Source organism: Camelus bactrianus, chromosome 18, assembly GCF_048773025.1.
Source record: "Camelus bactrianus isolate YW-2024 breed Bactrian camel chromosome 18, ASM4877302v1, whole genome shotgun sequence".
NCBI classification, from domain to species: Eukaryota; Metazoa; Chordata; class Mammalia; order Artiodactyla; family Camelidae; genus Camelus; species Camelus bactrianus.
In genome coordinates this window covers 28,910,636-28,928,221 of record NC_133556.1, presented here as the reverse complement: position 1 = coordinate 28,928,221, position 17,586 = coordinate 28,910,636, and the positions used below count along the sequence as shown (strand labels likewise).

Genomic DNA, 17,586 nt, shown 5'->3' with positions numbered 1-17,586 from the left:
TCTTGCTGGGGAAAACAAGACGTGGACTCAGAGGGAAAATCTGCTTCTGGAACACTGCTTGGCCCAGTAATGAACAGTATCTTACATGGTGCTAATAATTAAACAAATTGAATATTTATGTAGCCATAGACTGGAACTAAACTGTTTTGGAAGATTGGGGGAGGGAAAGCGGGGAGTCCTTGAGTACTATATCAGGAGGTCAGGAGGACATTCTAGAGTTCAGGAGCCCAGGGGAACCATGGAGAATCACAGAGGAACACGAGACAGGCTAAGCACTGCCGTTGGCTCCCCTTAGCCTGTGGGCGCTGATTCATTGCCCAGCTTCAGGTGAACAGTGTGTGTGTGTTAGGCATCTGGCAGGCTTGGACTCCCTGGGTTTGTTGTGACAGCCCGATTCCCTGGGTGACCACGGAGCAGCCTGCTGACCACAGGGCACTGGCCCTGCCTGTTAGCAGGAACCTTCCTGCATGAATTTACCCACAGGGGACGATAGCATCAGTGGTTCCTGGGCCTAAAATCAAAGGGGCTGGGAGGAGCGCAGTGGTCTCCTCACCTTCCAGCCAGGGTCGAGACTGGGCTTCCTCTGAAGGGTCAGCATGGGGGCAGCAGTGGCAGCCAGGCCTGTGGGTGTGGGTGTGGACAGGAAGGAGCCCAGGAGAGCGGCCAGCAAGAGACAGTGCTGGCCATCTGTGTGGCTTTGAGGCCCTCTCTGAGCCTCTCTGAGCCCACATCCACAATTCTGTTGCCGAGCAGTGGCCAGTCTGTTCCGATAGACCACGGGCAATAAGAAACGGAGCAAACTCAGCTGTAGGAATTCCTGGGGAGCCTGACCTGGGAGTTCCCAACCTTGGAGCAAACTCAGCTATAGGAATTCCTGGGGGGCCTGACCTGGGAAGTCCCAACCCTGGGCCTTAGGAATCAGGACATGCTCCTGGAAAACTTGTGACTACGGCAGGCGCAACCCAGGGCATTGTCACAGAGCTTGCCAACTGCCAGGCCACCAGGCCCTGGGCAAGGGAGCGGAGGCTGATCCCTGTCTCTCGTGCAGAATGGGTGCCGGCTGCTGATGGTGTGGCTACCCTGTGGGTTCAAGTGTCTCGAAGTTTAGTGTGTGGTAGTTATCAACCTGGTGAGAGAAAATGGTTGTGTGAGAGTGACCTGTCCCCCAGATCCTCATGGTTCCCTTGTGGTCAGCCTTCCACCTGATGCTGAGAAGGGACCTCCACTCACACTCCCCTCCTCCCTCCTTGCCTAGGCCTGGGCCCTTCCCATGGCAGCGGGGTGCTCTTTGTCCTCCCCACGGTTGGCAGAGAGGAACCCGAGGTGGGGCCCTGGGGGGCTTTCCCATTGGGACCCGCCCCCTGACCCACCTGCCTGCTGCACTTGGCCCTCCCTTTCCCAGACCCGGGCCCTCTCCATCCTGTCCTGCAGCCGCACTTTCTTCAGATTCTGAGCCTCCCATTCAGGACAACGAGTCCTGCCTCCAGGGCCCCTGCACACTACTGAGTCTCATTATTGCATTCTTTTGGTGCTATTTCCACTTTGATTTAATTAAAAATAAAAACCTCTCAGACAGTCCCAGAGTTAGCATGGACACTCCAGGAAGTGGTGCTGTGGTTTTTTTCAGTGGTGAGAACAGCTGGAATAGCGGCATCCCCAAGGGGTGAGGCTTGGTCTCAACATGATGCCACATTGCACGTGGTGTCTCCCAGCCCCCGTTTAGCTTGTGCAGAACAGACCCCGCTCCTGAAACGAGGTGGCAGGCCCTGGACACTGGGAGACAGTCTGCCACTGGGGTGTGTGTTTGAGGGGCAGAGAATGTGGGAGTGGGGCCTGGCCTGGCCAGCAGAGGGGGTGGGGTCCTGGGGGGAACAGGATGAGGGGAGGCTGCTGTGATGAGGACTTGAATCAGGCAGGATAAAAGTGGCTGCAGGGGGAGGGTATAGCTCAGTGGTAGAGCGCATGCTTAGCATGCACGAGGTCCTGGGTTCAATCCCTAGTACCTCCATTAAAAAAAAAAAGTTAAGAAAGAAGGGAGCTGACCTTAGTTCTGGTGGAGGGCAGCCCACAAACTTGGGTGCAGGACAGCTCTGAAAGGTGACAGGCCTCGGGAAGTGGTGGAGCTGGGGTGGGCATGGAGGCCTCCCTGGGAGTGTCCGGGAAGGGGTGCCTGAAGGGGTGCGCCCAGCATGTTTGGGAACCGCAGGGAGGCTGGTTTGGCTGGGTTGAGCAGCTTGGGTGCTGCGGGCAGACCTGGCCTCTCAGCCCAGCAGGGCCGTCTCCCGGGATGGGTGTGGGGCTGGGCCTGCAAGTGACTTCAGCTCGTGTGGCCTCTGGGAATGCACTGCCAGGGTGGCTCAGGGCTTCTGGCTCAGTGCTTCTGGCTTAGCTTTTCTTTTTTTTTTCTGTAATTTGTAAAAAATTTTTGGTAGTTTGACTTCATCATTTAACTTGTGTTAGCAATGGAGAGTGAAAATAAAATCTGAAGAAGAGTCAGAGATGATTCGGAAGTTGTTATTTCATAGCATTTGAAAGCGTGGCAGCACGACCGCCCGGACTGCATTTGGGCTGCAGTTCACTTCAGGTCCTCCCACCCGTGTGCCGTTGTAGCTGCCGACAGCCTGTCTCGTCTGCTGGACTTTCATTCTGCATCCGGAGCGGCAGAGCAGGTGACATGGTACATTGACCCAGTTTTGCAGGAGAACGCAAGGAGATTTTTACTGTCATAGCCATAGGCCTTATTTCAGGAATAGAACAAGCTAGAAAGGGAATTGTGACAAATAGGCCGTTGCTCTGGCTCGGTCCCCCACCCCCTAGCCTCTGGAAGACTTAGATAAACATACACTAAAAGTTTATATTTAGTTGAAGTTGTTTTAGTTCTTATAGAGAAAACTGAGAGAAGACTCGTATTGAGTTCCCATCAAGAGTATAGAATTGCCAGCTACCTTTACATCTCCTCTCTACTGAGTGGGGTGGGACTCCTAGATTGATCGCTCACTGCAGGAATCTGAGCCCCCATCCCCCATGGCAGAAAAGATCGGCTGTGCTTTAGAGTTTTGAGTTCTGTGTTTCAGTTTTGGAAGTGCAAAGCAAGACTGTTACTGTTTGGGAATGGAAAGTGGGCAAAGATAGCCTAGCCTCTTAAAAGGGTGCATGCGGTCTCCAGGTGCGCTGGGGGAACTGGGCATTCTCCATTCTCCTGCTCCAGAAACCAAACACTTCTGTCCACAGCAACCCTCTCCCCGTCAAGAGAAGTATACACAGTTCTGCTGTAGTTCACTTACACCCCAGACCTGGGGCCTCCAGGGCTGTGGGCTGGCATGGCAGGCAATGAGCACAGGGTCTGGGTCCAGCCTGCGTGCTCTGAGGCACCTTCACTCCCACCCCAGTCTGAGCCACACTCTAGGGAAAACAGTACAAAACAAGAGCGTTAAAAGTACTTGTGATTCTGAAGACGGAAGCCGCATCAGGGCTTTTGCAGTGTTGAATTGACAGTGACATTTCATCGTTACTGAATGCACTTGAATCCGAGTGATTGTCAAAGGGAAGCGTTATTATTCTGTTTAAATTGAGAGAGCTATTCAGAAGCAACCTGTCGGTGGTGGGGAGGATCCAGTGGTGGGGAGGATCTGTCAGCATCTCCACTTGTCTTCTGTCCCTGCCCCCGCCAGGGCTGTCTCAGTGACTCCAGGCACTGACCCTCCGAGCCTGGCTGGACACACGGTCAGGAGGACCACATTCTCCCAGGGGGTCCAGGTGCCAGAGCAGAGCGTCCTCTGGCTGAAGAAGCCAGTGCTGACCTTCCAGAGCCCTTTACCCCGGAGTGTCTGGGTGGCTTGCTGGCGCACTTGGCCCTTTAAGTAAGTGACTGATGCTGTGTCAGAATATGTGAAATATATTCAATAAGTAACTGGTATTTTAAATTAGCAATTACTACCATGATCTGATTTTTGCTGACAACTCTGACACCCGGTGTGTGGGTTTTCCTCACCAAGCAGCAATCCAGTGCTCTGGACCTGGCCTGGGTGTCTGCTATGTGATTCCTTCTGATACCAGCCACTCCAAGTTAAGCACAGGCCCCACTCCAGGGCCCTCACCTGCCTGAATTGACTCCACAACGAGGGTTCCCACTACTCCCTCCTCGGGTTTGATAATTTGCTGGAATGGCTCACAGACCCCAGGGAAGCATTTTACTTATGTTACCAGTTTATTACAACGGGTGCTATGAAGGTTACAAATGAACAGCCAAGAAGAAGAGGTCCGTGGGATGAGGTCTGGAAGGGTCTGGTGTGGAGGGGCTTCTGTCCCCATGGCAGGGGGATGTGCCACCCTCCTGGCATCTGGAGGTGTTCCCAACCTGGGAGCCCTCTGAACCCCTTCATTCCAGGGCCTTATGGAAGTTCCATTAAACAGGCATGACTGATTAAATTAGTTCAGTCTCCTGTCTCTCCCCCTTTCTGGAGGTCGGAAGGAGTGGGGCTGAAAGTTCCCCTGGCAACCAGCCCCATCCTCCAAGAGTCACCTTATCGGTATAAATCCATGAGGTTGAATCGGGCTTGTTGTGAATGACAGATGCTCCTCTCGCCTCATCACTCAGGCAATCCCCAGGGTTTTAGGCGCTCTGTGCCAGGAACCAGGACGAAGGGCAAATAAATGTTTGTTGTGATGGCACAGTAGTGAGACATCATTGGGACACAGAAGTGTCTCGCGTGCTCTTTGGAAGGTGCTGTGTCCACACTGCTGGGAAGCCAGGAAGCCAGGGGCTTTCCAGCGGAAGGCCGGCCGTGTCTGAGAAGTGATGCTGATGTCAGCATTGTCCCTCACGAAACTATGCCTTTTGCTCGGGATTTTCATTATCAAGTTAAGTGTTTGTTGTAGAAGGTAAACTTGAGTGAAAAAGAAGAAAAGAAAAGCTGCCGCGAGTCCAGCACCCTGGACAGATGTTGTTCCTTGTCCTGCATCATGCCTACACCTCTCCAGACGTGAAGTCTGGCACCTGCTGCTTTCTCGAGCCGTAGTGGTATGGCGTCCTTCTCTGTCCCAACACTGCCAGCTCTTTGACAAATAAACATCTTATCATTCAGCCTTGACACCCCCTCTCAGAGCTGGCACGAAGCCTTTTCCTCTGGGGGCCACGCTACTTCATTCCCCAGGCCTCTCCCAGCTAGTCCAGCCCCGCTCGTGCCCACCACTCATGCACCTCCCCCCTGCCCCCCAGGGATGGTCTGGGCCTCCTGCTGAACCTGGTCTTCTCTCTCCCAGCAGATCCTGATGGCCAGCTCTGCAGCGTCACCTCAGCCCCCGACGAGGAGCCACCCGCCTGCCCCGAGGAGTTCGACGACTTTGTTACCTTTGAGGCAAGTGGTTTTCCCAGGAGAGCTGAGAGGGGATTTGATGCTACCCCCCATATTCATGCACCCTAAATCCCACCTCACTCTGTGGTCCCCAGGGCTGTTCCTGTAGGAAGTGGCAGGCAGGGCCCACTGTGTGTGATCAGCAGGTGTCTGCAGAGGGCCAGGCTCTCCTGTGACATTGTTGTCACCTTCTGCCAGGTTGCCACGCAAGGCCAGAGCATGGGTTGTGTCGTGATATTTTTGTTTTATCAAGAACCCATTTTCTAGTCTAGGGACATTTGACTAACACCTTGCCGGCCTCTGTCCTCTTCCTCGGGAAGAAGCCAGGGTGGTTAGAGTTACATGGTATGGCCTGCAGTTGTGGGTGATTTGCCCTCTGCCACGGCAGGGAGAGGATCTGCGTGCACAGCCACAGAAGACAGGTCACTGTAACTTCATCCCACAATATGGGATTGAGGGCAGACACTGGAGAGCCCACGCGCTGGTTCTGGAATTTTTCTTTTTGAAAATACACTTGTTGCGGGGAGGGTATAGCTCAGTGGTAGAGTGCATGCTTAGCATGCACGAGGTCCTGGGTTCAATCCACAGTACCTCCATTAAATAAATAAATAAACATACATACATAATCCACCCCCTCCAAAAAAAAATTAAAAAAAAATACACTTATGGCAGCCTCCAGCCCCGTAAGCCCTGTTTTGCCCATTGGAGGCTGTGGGGAGCAGGGTTGGGCTGTGACTCAGTGGGCCTGAGGCCCTGCCTTCAGTCCCCTGAGCTTGGGCTCCTTTGTAGAATGAGGAATGGCACAGAGCAGCTTCTGAAAGTCCCTCTGAATGCTGGCATCCACAGGACTCCACTGCTCTCCTCAGTGCCTCGTGTCCCTGCTCCAAGAAACTGCCCCAGGTGTCGGTCACCCCTCAGATAATGCAAGTTCACTTCCGGATTGTCTGTCACTTCTGCCAGCCCAGGCCTCCAGACCACCTCACAGCTTTGTACCAGAATACCAGCTGGGCCTGAGCCCCTCCAGGGCAGGGACCACCCCACCTTGTGTCCTCATATTTAGCAACAGTTGGTGTGTTCATTCCGTGTGTCCCCGGGGTTCCCTGGGGTGCCAGGCCTGGTGTGTGGAGGCCAGGTGCCCAATTGGGACATGTGCTGGCTGAGGTTTGGTGTGGCCGGACAGGGGCCAAGGGTGTGCAGGATCCTGACTTGTCAGCTTTCAAACCGACCACCAGACCCGGTGACCATGGAGACAGCAAGGCGTGGAAGGCTCTCTGGGGATCAACACACCTTGAACTTCCCAGTAATGCAGCTGGGTCGGGGGAGAGGCTCCTTGTCTTATTTGGAGCATCTGGGGAACCTGGATCCCAGCAGCCGTGCAGGGTCTCCTCACTCACGTGGCTGGCCAGCAGCTAACCTCTCATCACACATCTCTCACGGGGTCAGGCCTCGCCATTGACACACTAGTGCACACATTTTGTCATCAGTGCCTTCTGTTTTATTCTCTCTCATATTTCCGGTAGGGCGTTATATTGATTTTTTTGTATTTTATGTGTAGGTGGATGTCATGGGTTAGATGGTAGCCCCTAAAAGGTACATTCACCAGAACCTGTGATCTTGAGCTTATTTAGATTTGCAGATTTAATCAAGTTAAAGATCTCAAAATGAGATCGTGCTGTGTAGAGAGGCCCCTGAATCCAGTGACGGTTGTCCTTGGAAGAGAAAGGGAGATGACCCACCAGGGAGAAGGCTGGAGTGACGCAGCTACAAGGCCAGGACCTTCCGGGGCCACCAAGACCCAGACAAGGCAGGAGGGATCCTCCCTGGAGCCTCAGGAGAAACTCAACCCTGCTGACACCTTGATTTCCAACCCCTGGCCTCCAGCTCTGAGAGAATACATTCCTGTTGCTTTAAGCCACCCAATGTATGGTGATTTGATAATGGAAGCCCCAGGAAACTAACAGAGTTTTGTTGTTCAGGGTGGTAAAAGGCATCAGTGCATTTTGTACTTCAAGTGCTTGTTTGACCTGAAAGGATGAGACCCGCTGATGCTGGGGCTGCCTCCTGAAGCCAGGGGAAGAAGGCATGGGGTGCTGTCTGACTCTCAGCCCCTCTTGTCCTCCACACACTGGTGTGGCCTTCCCACCTTTGCAGCACCTTGGCTCTGGGTGTCCACCCGCTGCCGCACCCGTTGCCTCCAGAAATTGTGGGTGGGAACCTGACGTTTCAAAGAGTATGCAAAAGGAATGTGTCTCAGGTTTTCAGATCTTCATTTTTTTTCAACAAGGAGGAAATATTTCTTTTTAATTTTTTTGTTGTTTTCTAAAAAATTAATACACTTTATAGTTTAGCAGTTTTAGGTTTACAGAAAATGGAGCAGACAGTACAGTGAGTTCCCATTACGTCCCACACACATACAGTTTTCCCACCACGAGCATCTTACATTTGCTCTAATGGATGAACCAATGTGGATACATTGTCACTCACTAAAGCCCGTAGTTCGCATTGGGGTGGATACATTGTCACTCACTAAAGCCCACAGTTCACATTGGGGTTTGCTCTTGGTGCTGTAGTTCTGTGGGTTTTGATCAATGTGTAGTGATGTGTATCCACCACTGTAGCATCACACTGAGTAGCTTTGCTGCCCTAAACGTCTTCTGTGTTCCGTTCCTCCCCACTGGCACCTGGCAACCTCTGATCTTTTACTGTCTTCGTAGTTTTGTTTTTCCAGAACGTCTGTCTTCGTAGTTTTGTTTTTCCAGAACGTCGTAGAGTTGGTTGGAATCATACAGTGTGGGACCTTTAAAGTTCCTCCATGTTTTGTGTGTGTGTGTGTGTGTGTGTGTGTGTGTGTGTGTGCTTTTTAAGGCTTTTGGATGTAATTTTGAGGGAAATGAAACTAGGTAATGTATAGAAACTTACTGCTTTTTAATAGAGGAACTGGGGATTGAATACAAGATCACGTGCATGCTAAGCACACGCTCTACTGCTGAGCTATACCCCTCCCCCAAAAGATAACTGTTTTTAAAAAACTTGCAAGTTGTGTGATCTTAATAAGTCCAGTTAAAAATATGAATGGAGAATACGTGTATTACATCCAATACCACATTTGGGGACCCTCTGCTGGCGATCTTCAGAGATGAATAGGCCTTTTATTGACATTCTGGAGCACACGGTGGTGCTGGTCAGGGGTGTCCTGTGCAGTAACTACAAATGGGCTGCTGCTCCTGTGTCCTTTTCCTGCTGGGGACACTTCAGCGTTTCCCCAAGCATCCGTTTGGCTCCTAGCTTGTAACAGAACTCCCAGGAGAAAGTTACTGATTTGTCGTTTCTGAGAAGGGGAAGAGGTGAGGGGTGACTTCAGCTTTGTCACTGACATTCATTCGAATAGGAAGAAAGCTTCACATCTGACATGGAAGCAACCTAAGTGTCCATCAACAGATGACTAGATAAAGATGTGGTGTTTATATACGATGGAATACTATTCGACCATAAAAAGGAATGAAATAATGCCATTTGCAGCAACATGGATGGACCTAGAAGTTATCATATTAAGTGAAATAGGCCAGACAGAGAAGACAGATATCATATGGTATCATTTATATGTGGAATCTAAAAAGTGATACAAATGAACAAAACAGAAACAGACTCACAGACACAGAAAGCTGTGGTTACCAAAGGGAAAGGGATGGGCGGGAGGGATAAATTAGGAGTTTGGGATTACCATATACACATTACTATATACAAAATAGAAACAATGAGGACCTACTGTATAGCACAGGCATCTATATTTAGTATCTTGTGATAAACCATAATGGAAAAGAATATGAAAAGGAATGTATATATGTACGTGTATAACTGAATCACTTTGCTGTACACCTAAAACTAACACAACATTGTAAATCAACTATATAGTTCAACTGAAAAAAAAAATGTCCAGGTCTGAGAATCTGGGCGAGGAGAAGGGTGGAGAGCGGAAGGCCCCGCCGCCCACAGGGACGAACTCATGCGTTAGGGTTTTTGGAAAGTGGTGGGAAAGTCGCAGAGAGCAGGCACAAACGAGTGATAAGAACTGTCTCTGCTGTGCCTTCTCTGTCCCTCCCTCCTTCTCCCACTCCCGGCCTTAGGGAAATATGTCTTCTGTGCAGACTGTTATCAGAAAGGTTGGAAAATGAAGAACAAAAGCCACTCTGTTTTAAATCTGACTAAACTGTTTGTTAAAAACGCAGCCAGCACTCTCTGAACTTTGCCCACCTCGTGGGCCAGCTCGGCAGGTTTCCTGGAGCAAGTCTGGGAGCGGGTTAGGCTTCTTCCAAAGCAGTGATGCACCTTCAGGTGAACACACGGGTTTTGCAGAATCTCAGCAAGACTGGCAAATAGGAGGCTGCCGGAAGCTGACGGCTAGTCTGGACAGAGACCCCCGACCTCTGATTCGACGGGGAGAATATCTCCCTGAGCACGCCCTTCCTGGAGTGGGTGTATGGAGCCAGGCCCAGCCTGGACTGGCGTCTGAGGGTAAGAGGAGGCTGTGCCTGGCCACTGGTTTTCCTTGGAGGGACCACGAATGGATGGGGGGGCCCGGGCAGGCTTGTCCACACCTGTGTTCCTAGCCAATGACCATGAGCACGGGCTTCCTTGTCCACCTGGTGGTCCTTGTCCTGTTGGCACGTTTGTGAACTGGTGAGGGATACTCAACCAAGCTTTGTAAGGTGCACTTTGACTCCCACATTAATTCATCCAAACATGTTGAATTTGGTGGTGTAGACGGTTGGCTGGGCGGAGCAAGGTCCTCTCTGGCGGCATGTGAACCTCTGGGACGTCTCGGCCATTCTGTGCTCAGCCAGGGGACCATACTCTCGGATGGTCTTCTGCCCCCAGAAAACTGCCTGGCTTACTGACATTCAGGGCAGCCTGGACCAGTAAGAGCTGAACTCCAGGTCGTGAGCAGGTGGGCAGCATCCATGAGACGACCCAGTCCTGTCCTCCCGGCCCCCTCAGCCTTCCCAGGCTGGGTCCTTACAGAGCCTGTCAGTGTCCAGTGTGTCCTCAGGGACAGACTTGCTCTGGGAGTGACGATGGAAGGTGGGAGTGTTTGTCTTCCTCTGTCTGCTCAGCAGGTAGTCGCCCAGAAGGAATGTGTGAGCGCTCTGATGCGCGGTCGGGTTTGTGCAGCATTCACCTCCTTGTTCCCGTGTCAGTGGAGAGTTACCTCCATCCTGATCCGTCCTGTCCAACGTCCAGGGAGGGTTTAGGCTGCAGCCTGGCACTGAGCTGGTCTCACACACTAAGCTGAGCTGCCTGCGGGGACACAGGGGCCACAGGGGCCAGAAGCGTTGTGCGTCTGTCAAAAGTGCTACCTGGTGGCTTTTTAGATGCTGACCTCAGAGTCAAGTGCGGCTCCCTACAGGAAACCATCTCAGAGGGTCCCAGTCAAAGCCTGGGGTATGTGGGCCCTGCCCGCATCCGGGTGGAGGAGGAGCTGTGGACACTGAGCAGTGCTCTTGTAAGAGGTTTTGGCTGAAAGCCCGAGAGCTGGCTTGGGTCTGTATGGTTGTTGCTGGCAGTCTGGGGATTCTGCCCCTTCCCTCCTGCAGGCTGAACCCAGAGCCACGTGCTCAGGGCTGATGAGAACTAGAGTGAGTGCCCTTTGAAGGGATTTCCTGGTTTCAGGTTTTGAAGTGAACGCTCTTTGTGGATTACTTAGTAGCTTTAGATTCCCAGGTACATTGGTTTTCCCTTGGAAGTAGAAGTGCCATCACGAACACCTGCAGCAGGCACCTCTCCCACCAGTCCCTGTTTTATTCCAGCCTGATGAGCAGCTGCAGGGTGTCCACCTCCAGTGACACATGAACCCCACAGCCTTCCCATCTCTGTTCCTGTACCTGTCCGTGTGATCCCCAAATCCCGAGTGGTTGTCACCTTGTGAGGTCAGCACTACAACCTCCGTTTTACAAGTGAGCCGACATGGCTCAGAGTGGTTGAGACCTTGAGGGCCCCAGTCTGGGGTCACACAGCTGGAGGACCGCAGACCAGGGATGGACCTTGGACCTCTCACCACCACACCAAGCTCCCCTGGCCTGGCCCTCTGGGTCTCCTTGTCTGGGCGAGGGTGCAGTCGTGCAGGGTCAGCCAAGGACCTCTATGTGGCTGCGGCACATTTGACCACGCTGCCCACATCCTGTGATGAACTGAGGACAGAGTGCACCGTTCTTGCTGCTTTTCTGAAATCTTACTTGTTTGCAAATTGTTAACCTCGGAATCTTTTGAGCGTGAAATGTTGGCTACTTTTCCGAACCAGAGCAATTGCATTTTAATTAAAGCAGAGATTATTAAATTGAAAATGGCCTGCTCAATGGTTCTTTGGTTTCAAGTTCATCTGTACAATCCACAGATATCTACTGTTGACTGTTCGCTGGGCCCTGTGCTCGATGCTGAGTCCATAAGAGTGATAACAGAGATGTGTTTAGTGGGAAAGTAGACATTTAACCAGCAAACACAATTGATTGGTGAAATAATTGGTTAATTAGTGCTTTGATCTAATTAGGTTAGACCATGTAATTGAATTTGAGCAGTAGCCTGAACGCACTTAACAGATGTTGAGACGACTTTTAAATTTTAAAAGGCATATTCTTACACTGCTGAGTGTTAATTCTTTGGATATAAATCATTGCAGTGATGGAAGCCACAAAATGGGTGATTGTACTGGGGTTTATCGTGTGATATTGATACTTTGTGTCTGTTTTAGGTATGTTTATATAACTAACTTCAAAAATCACTCCAATAGTCTTTTCTGCTCTTGGACACATGCCTGTTTTTCATTTTTTAAAAAACAGAACTGTTTTGTAAGCTAATGTTTCTGCTTAGAAATACAGGAGGGCCGTCTCCCCCATGAAGGCCCTCTGTGCACACGGTGTTTCAGTGCCTCTGCTGTGTGGGCGTCACTTGTGGCTGTAGCCATGCCAGGGCACCGGGACTCACTCTCGGCGCTCTCTCCTAGGCCAACGAGGTGACAGACAGTGCATACATGGGCTCCGAGAGCACCTACAGCGAGTGTGAGACCTTCACGGACGAGGACACAGGCACCCTGGTGCCCCCTGAGTGCCTGGATGCCACGGAGGAGCCCAGCCACGGCGCCCTGCTGCTGCTCCCGGGCAGGTCGGTACCACCTGCATGGCCTGGGTTTTGTGCCAAGGGTGCCGCGAGGCCACATCTGGTGGGCAGATTGGATTCACGGAGGCAGGGACGTCACGTCGGGGTGGTTTAGAAGGAGAGTGTGACCTTGCAGTAGGGCCTGCGCCCAGCTGTCCTATGCTGTCTTCCGTCAGGCGGTGCTCCTCCCTCAGAGACAGGAATTGTAGGACAAGACGTTAACTCAGTCTTTGGGACTTTGTCATCACAGTTCTTAGGAAGCAGGGCAAGACACCCCATTCAGTGGATGTCTGCCGTAGGCTCTAAGAACCGTTCATCCATACAGCACTCCAACTCCATGCATTTGAGGATGGCGTTGGGGAGGACGAGGTTGGAGGGGTGCCAGGCGGCCCACATGCCAAGTGATGGCTGAGGTTCTGCCTTGGATGCCTTGGGAAGCCTCAAAAGTGGTTTGGTTTGGTTTGGTTTTGCTTATTTTTCATTTCATTTCTCTTTTGGCCATCACGGAGCCTGTGTTTTTTCTCTTTAATTGAAGTACCGCCTACTGATGTCCCAGTGCACAAACACACCCGGGCCAGGTGCCCCTGCTCCCTTCTAGGAGCCCTGGCTCCGCACTGCACAGCAGCCCCGCCCTGTGAAGGTCATCACACCAGCGTGTGTCCTCTTTACACCTGGCTGCTTCTGCTCAGCATGTGGCCGTGAGTTCGTCTTTGTTGTGTGCACCGTGATAAATGCTCTACTTTTGTTGTCATTAGAGCGGCGTTCTGCTGTATGAATGTGCCACAGCTCTTTGCTTCATTGTCAGTGGATGTTGGGGAGCTCACAGTCTTGGTGTTGTGAGTAGAGCCACTGTGAGCGTCAGGTCTTTTGGTGGCCGGATTTGTTCCTGGGGTGGCGCCAGGCGCACCTGGGCCCATGCTCATCCATAGGGGTTTCTACGGGTCAGACAGCTACAGGTGGGTTCTGGCTGCTACTGTCCTCACGGCGCCTGATATCGCAGCACCTGGCATCGTGGCGCCTGGCATTGTCTGCTTCCTGGTGCCCGTGGTCTAAGGGTTTGTCTCCAGGGGACTGATAAGGCTGGAGCCCTTCTTGCACTTGCTGCCCCGTGGAGACCCTCCTCTGTGTGGAGCCTGTCCCAGCCTTTTGCCCACTGGTTGATTGCAGGGTTCTGCACTTTCTGCAAGAGGCCAGGTGGTAAATGGGCCCGCAGGCCCAATGGTCTCAGCGCTGCTTGTCAGCTCTGCTGTTGAAACCCACTGTTGGCGGCTGCGTCCCAGCCACCTCTGCAGAGACAGGCTGTGGGTGCGGTCCCCTGGTCTGTCTTCCTCCCTGCTTGGTCGTGGGAGCTCTTGATCTCAGAGGGGAGTCCATGTCCCACATGTGTGTTTTCCCCTCTGGAGGTCCCTCCCTCTCACTTCCCTGGAGCATCTGTGGAATAGACATTTTTCATCGCATCACAGTCCCATTTGTCTGTCTGTCTTCTGTGGTTGGCACTTCTTGTTCTGTTTCAGGAGTCTCTGCTTACTCCATGTCACTAGGACCTCTACTTCTGCTTTTCTTTAAAGGCTCTATTTTGGGGGCTTCATATTCAGACCTGTAATCTCTCCATTACGGATTCTGTGTGTGGTGTAAGGCTGGGTCACATTCCCCGTGTGGATGTCCCATCGACTCAGGCTCAGTTCTGAAGCATCCTCCGTCCTCCTGCCCCATGAGGTGGCTGTGTCTGGATGCTCTGCTCTGCATGTTTGCCCTCTTTGGGTCCTTACCACACAGTGTTTCTACTCGAGTGGTCACCAACTGTGCCGTCTGGCCATGTGCCCCCTCAGCCTCGCTATTCAAGGCTTCATTGGCACCTTTGGCCTTTGCATTTCCACATGGATTTTAGATTCTGTCTGTTAGTCTCTGGAAAAAAAAGTATCTGCTGGGACTTGGGTTTGGAATTGTGTTGGGTCTGTAGATTAATTTGGGGAGAACCAACATCTTGACAACATTGGGTCTCCTGGCCTTACTCCATTTACTTTTGTCTTCTTTGATTGCCACAGTTGGGTGTGACCGTCCGATGGAGGTAGGGAGGGTGTGCATTCACACTGGGCCCTTGCACTCTACTGGGACCTGGAAGTACACTTTTTGGGGGTACGAGGGGCACAAGCCCAGCACGAGTGGAAGTGGAGCTTTGTGTGGCGTGGCTGGGGAGGAAGAAGTAAGGACAAAATACAGTGGGAATGGGAATGCCACCTTCATCAGAGCTTTCTTATCAATATTTTATAAGGTAATAAGCTAAATTCTTCTAATTAAGTTTGATTTGCATCCAGTAATCAAAGAAAGTTTAAGAAGAGCTAAGTCTGGGAAACCACTTTGAGGTCTTAAATCTTTCCCTGGGAGTTTCTAGGCTCTGAGCTGTCATGCTGTGTAAGCAGTGACTTGCCTTCAGGATTTGTTGAAGTCACATTAGTGTCAATATGAGAAAATTTTCTATTTTGAAAAGCCTGTTGGCGTGATGATGCCAATTGTAAGCCAACGTCCCCTTTTTCTGTCAACTTGGTAACTCAGTATGTGACAGCTGCTTGGTCTGGACCCCTCGGCCCCAGCATGCTGCCTGTGGCCCCAGTGTCCCCTCTGACGAGGGAAATTGCCCTTGGGAGAGGTGGCTGGAGCCCCCTTGTCTGCAGCGGGAGCAGCGGGCTTGCTGTGTGTCCGTCCTCCTCATGCTGGGGCAGCTGCCTCTTGCAGGACCTGGCACGTTGACTCACTGAGCAGCTCTCCTAGACAGATAGGAGGTAGCTCGGTTTAAAACGGCCACTGTTGGACAGAATCCTTTCCCGCGCTCTCTGTGTAAGAGGATGCAGAGCTGGAGGCATGCGAGTGACAGTCAAACTCTGGGGAGCACGGCTCGTGTGTGCTGGTGGCTGTGATGGTGGAACTTGCTCTGAGTGGCCAGTGGCCACTCACTCCTGCCCCCAGGCCCTGTGCTCCTTGGAGGGACAGCTCCTGTGCTGGCTCGTGGATTCTCGCGGGGTCTGTGGTGAGGAGCGGGCTGGCCGTTGGGTGGAGGAGCTCCCAAAGACTCCTGGAGGCACCAGAGTGGGCTCAGCCTCTGCGGCCGGATGCGCTGGCCCTGGACGCAGGTTGGCGTGGACAGCGGCCATCCTCTGCAGAGCTGCTGGGGGTGTGCAGCAAACACCAGGTCTAAAGGCATATTATGAAATAAGGATATGAAGTAAAAATCTTGTTTTTGTAATGGTGATATCTTGGTATGTTGGTGAGTGAAGTATGTTAAAAGCAGTCTTGCCGTCCATTCACCTTTCTTGGCACGGCCACTGGAACACCTGAACTGAGCAGGCAGTCTCAGCGTGTGTCTGCCAGAAGGCACGGGTCACGCCCTGGGCTCTGGGGTGCCTGCGGCCTGGGCCAGCAGCCGACACGTCAGTCATTTTTTCCCTTTCAGATCCCACCTGCATGGCCAGTCTGTCGTCGCGGTGATAGGCGGCGAGGAGCATTTCGAGGACTATGGTGAGGGCAGCGAGGCGGAGCTGTCCCCCGAGACCGTCTGCAACGGGGAGCACGGCTGCAGGGACCCCGTCTTCCTTATCCCCAGGTACCAGCCCTGAGCGGGGAAGGGGCCCCTTCTGGTTCCCAGGCTGGTAGAACTTTTTTATTTACTGGGCTGTACTGAAACAATGCTGGAGTCAAAGTCGTAGCATTTACCGGGATGCACGCACGTTCGCTGCAGATCCCCTGGTCCAGTTGTGTTCCTGGGTCACTGGGGTTTGTGAGGCCTCGGCTAAGTCATGCAGCCTGGAGCCCACACTGGGAAGCTCGGCTTTACGGGTTTCTTAGCGCTGGTTGTGGCTCTCCTTGTGGTTTGTAGTGCACTTGAGGGAGGCTGTGTGTGTGTGTGAGCATTTACATCCTACTCACAGGTCATCTGTGCAGCGCAGGTGGACCTAGCAGACTGCAGTCCCGGTTGTGCTTCATAGATGGTCAGTCTCTTAGGAATTGAAGGCTTGTGGAAACCCTGCGCCGTTTTCCCAACAGCATTTGCTCACTTCGTATCTCTGTCATGGTTTGGTAATTCTTGCGATATTTCAAACTTCAATAGGATCACCTTTGTTGTGGTGACTTGTGACCCGTGATCTTGGATGTTACTGTTGCAAAAAAATGACAACTCCCTGAAGGCTCAGATGGTGGTTAGCCGGTGGGGGGGGAGGGGGTTAGCAATAAAGTATTTTTTTTGTTAAGGTGTGCACACTGTTTTTTTTAGACGTGATGCTATTAAACACTTATTAGACTACAGTATAGTGTAAACGTCACTTTTACATCCACCTTGAAACCAAAAACTCCATGTGGCCCACTTTATTGTGACATTCACTTTACTGTGAGGGTCTGGAACCAAACCTGCAGTATCTTTGAGGTCTGTGTAGTGTCACCATCTGTAGTCACCGTGTTTTACATTAGACCTTCAGACCTTATTCCTCTAGCAGCTGAAAGTCTGTACCTTCTGACCAGTCTATGAGGGAGGTGTTAACATCATAAATGACTCTTTGGATTCATCTTCTTACAATTATCTGATATCCCCAAATTGCCTGGAAAGTTCCAGCTTTGAATAAACTGAACTATGGTCTCTAAAGAGCAAGACCTTTGCTCACAGAGCTGGTCCCTCCTCTCTGGGCTGCCCTGGGAGAAGGCCACCCCTCGTATCCAGATGGGGGGCAGGACCAGCCAGCCCCTCAAGGAGGCCCTGAGCTGGCTGACCTGCCTGCCCATGTCAGTCACCTCTCCTCTCTGCTCCCAGTTCTCCCTCTCTACCGACAGCAGAGGACTGGTATCTTTAAACCGGCAACTGTGAGATTCTTCCTGTGCCAACTGTCACCCAGGCCAAGGACCTGGATAGGAGCAGTGCTGGGCGGGGGGATGGCTGCCTGACAGACCCCCTGTGTCCTCTGGGGGCTGAGAGTCTGGGAGTGGCTTTCCTCTTCCACACGTGCTCCCGGTAGCCTTCAAGTAAAGGCCCAGGCGGTGGCCTTGCTGAGCGTGTCTGTCCTGTTTTGGTGGTCTCTCCATTTGTTTTGTGTGCTCCTATCTC

General features: G+C 52.1%; 1 protein-coding gene across 5 annotated transcripts in view; it reads left to right on the top strand.

The window, feature by feature from the left end:
• The window catches only part of RAB11FIP3 (RAB11 family interacting protein 3), a 75,965-nt gene that overhangs the window by 42,184 nt on the left and 16,195 nt on the right, over window positions 1–17,586 (top strand). For 3 of the 5 annotated variants that reach the window (XM_074346677.1, XM_074346679.1, XM_074346681.1), the window contains exons 3-5: window positions 5,263–5,357; window positions 12,349–12,506; window positions 15,949–16,098. In XM_074346677.1, coding sequence (XP_074202778.1) covers window positions 5,263–5,357; window positions 12,349–12,506; window positions 15,949–16,098 — 403 coding nt within the window. The remainder of the gene's footprint in view (window positions 1–5,262; window positions 5,358–12,348; window positions 12,507–15,948; window positions 16,099–17,586) is intronic. The other 2 variants (XM_074346678.1, XM_074346680.1) reach the window with 1 other exon arrangement.